The 2,875-nt window shown below is 47.9% G+C and overlaps 1 protein-coding gene across 2 annotated transcripts in view; it reads right to left on the reverse strand.

Moving 5' to 3' along the window:
- The window catches only part of LOC112159986, a 4,620-nt gene that overhangs the window by 426 nt on the left and 1,319 nt on the right, over positions 1-2,875 (reverse strand). The window contains exons 2-5 of one of the 2 annotated variants that reach the window (XM_024294275.2): positions 1,333-1,365; positions 1,136-1,257; positions 768-1,063; positions 1-685 (exon numbers count right to left, since the gene is read on the reverse strand). In XM_024294275.2, the coding sequence (XP_024150043.1) occupies positions 75-685; positions 768-1,063; positions 1,136-1,257; positions 1,333-1,335 (1,032 nt within the window). In that variant the 5' untranslated portion in view covers positions 1,336-1,365 and the 3' untranslated portion in view covers positions 1-74. Of the gene's footprint in view, positions 686-761; positions 1,064-1,135; positions 1,258-1,332; positions 1,366-2,875 lie in introns of both variants that reach the window. The other variant, XM_024294274.2, reaches the window with a different exon arrangement.

Below are 2,875 nucleotides of genomic sequence, written 5' to 3' on the forward strand. Positions count from 1 at the left end.
TGACAGAAGTGAAACAGCTCTTCCAGTGAAAATCCTTAAACTCTTCAAACAGAAACGTAAACAACAGCATCCAGTCATGATTCCTCCAGAGATGTTTGGGTTTCTGGACTGGACAGTCTGGGCTCTGGCTTTGGAGTGTTTTGGAGATCTTTCTTCTCCCGGGAGGAAGAAACTTTGGGTTTCAGAAGTCTTGATGTGGATGGAAGGCGTTCCAGTCTCACGGTGACCCATCTGAAGTAACGACGACACGTTCCTGGGATGGACTGAGGCCCGTCAGAGGGGGTTTCTGTGTCCAACACGCTCCTCCGCTTGGGGACTGGTGGGGCATCTGCGTTGGTCTCCGTAGCCCTCTTTCTGGTTCGGCTGAACGATGGTGGCCGGGCTTCTTGGTTCCTGGCTTGTGGCGGTTCCCACGTGACTGAGGGGGGCATCCTGGAGGCGGCTGGCCTTTGTGGGCAGTGGAGCTGAGGCTCCTGGTCCGGCAGCAGCCCTTGCTGGGCGAGGATTCGTTCTAGTCTCTCCACCCTAGCTATGATTTCCTCTAACATCTGGGCGTGGCAGCTGCACATGCACTTGCAGGATGACACCCCCCAGGAGGGGGAAGTGGCCTCTGCCCGGGGCAGCGGGGCAGAGGTGCTGTCAACAAACGTGGGCTGTCCAGAGGACAAGGATCCTTCCAGAGAACCTGACAGGTGAGCCACAGGACAGCTGGTTAAAGAGGTGTGGCATGTCCCGATGTTACTGGTCAAAGGAACACTCACCAGCATCAGCATCAGAGGGTCGCGGTTCATCAGCTACTGGGACCGAGGCCACTCGCTTTCCCAAGGGGTCTGTGCCGCCACAAGAAAACTCGTCCAGCATTCCGAGGGAGGACATCATCGGGGGATGTGGATCGGTGGCCCGCAGCGCCTTCAACTCTTCCTCTATAGCGGCACGCTTCGCCTCAGTCACATACCACTCCCTCTCCTCAGGTAGGAGGTGCTTGTGCACCAGGGCAAGATGCCTGTCCAGCCGGAAAACCGAGCTAGAGCAACAAATGGGGCAGACGAGGCCGGCCGTGGTTCTGAAGGAGGATAAACGGCTCCCTTAGTCCTGGCGGGACAGACGGATGACGACGGAGAGCAGCTCCACTCACCTGGCATTTCCCCATTTCACCAGGAGCCGGACCTCCTCTATGTTCGGCACGGTGTGTTTGACACGGAGGTGCTGCTTCAAGTTAGTGTAACTTCTGCAGCAGATTCCGCACACTTTGTCCGGCTGGGGGAAAGGTGTGTTACTCACTCATTTGAGTTGGTAAACTCGGGGGGGCGGGGCTAAGTGACACAAACTTACCATCCTGTATCCACAGACAAACACCCCAATACACTGGAGAGAGAGGATATCAATCAATACATAGTTGAGATGTGAATCCCAGTCTTAGAACAATTCTCTAAGTTCTTTTTTGTCAAAGGGGAAGCGAGAGGTTAACTCTCGATTTACTCGAGCTTTATTATTGCTAACTCAATTAACGTCAGTCCAGTAGATAGTGAAAGAGAAAAGTTACAGTATGTCAAAGATTTGCTACTGAGGTTTTAAAACCCTTCCGCTCTCTTTGGGTCCAGATGACTCCAACCACATACTGAGGTGTGATTCCTTCCATGACAAATGTGGACAAAGGTGGACAGGATTTTATGTCTGCCATGGACATTAGTGAAACTCAAAAATCAAAGATAGAAAAAGTTCAGCGCACTGTCTTGTGGGGTCCAGATGACCCCACTTTTAATGTAAACAAGCCAAGGAGAGTGGAAGGGTTAACTTTAATAATAGCTAATACTTTGGCCGAATGCTAACGTTTTTGGCTAAATTTAGCATCTACTGAAGTTTTTAGGCCTTTTTTGAGCTAATTTGGAGTTACACCAGTATTTTAGCAACGTGCTAGCTTTTTAGCTTTGTTGGGACATACTGAGGGTTTTTTGGCCAATTTTGAGTTCAGCTAGTATTTTAGCAAACTGCTAGTTTATTTTTGTCTAATTTGGCATTGACTAAGGTTTTTATAGCTAATTAAGAATAAAGCTAATATTTAACAATATGCTAACGTTTTTGCAAATTTGGCATCTACTGAGGTTTTTTGAGCCAATTTGGAGTAAGCTAAACACACTCTGTAGGTAGTGGTACAATTGCAGACCATGCTACAGCAGTACACGAATGCAAAATGTTGCCGTCCAAGTGTGTGTGCCAGCGTTCGCTTGGCAGCCGGATCCCGCACTGAAACCACTGTTCCACTGCTGTTCCACTGCTGTTCCACTGCTGTTCCACTGCTGTTCCACTGTCATTGCACTGCAATACCGCTAGTACCACACGCAGTCACCTGTGGTCTCAAAAATTCTTTCTGCGTGTCACGGCGGCAAAATTTTGTATCACGTGTTTGAGCGTCGATTCCGCTGTCACATCTCGGCCGTTGCACTGCCAGTCCACTGCTAACAGCGTCCGTTCCACGGCGATGGCATTTCTTCAGGGCTCCAGCCGTGATTTGGCAGTGAAAGCCAGAGGGACCGCGCCTTAATGGATCTGCTGAGGTTTGTTGAGCAAGTTTTGAATAAAGCTAATAATTTCACAATATGCTAACATTATTATTGTTTTTTTCTAATCTGGGATCTGCTGAGGTTTTTTGATCTGATTTCAAATAAAGCTTATAATTTAACAATTTGCTAATATTTTTTTGTGATAATTATGGATGTGCTGAGCTAATTTGGAGTAAAGTTATTATTTTCGTAACTTACTAGCTGTTTGGGCCAATTTTGAGATAACTTAGTATCATAGCACGTGTTTGCTTTTTGGCTACGTTGGGATATACTGAGGGTTTTTTTTGTTGTTGCTAATTTTCAGTTCAGCTATT

The sequence above is a fragment of the Oryzias melastigma genome, linkage group LG2 (assembly GCF_002922805.2).
Source record: "Oryzias melastigma strain HK-1 linkage group LG2, ASM292280v2, whole genome shotgun sequence".
NCBI classification, from domain to species: domain Eukaryota; kingdom Metazoa; phylum Chordata; class Actinopteri; order Beloniformes; family Adrianichthyidae; genus Oryzias; species Oryzias melastigma.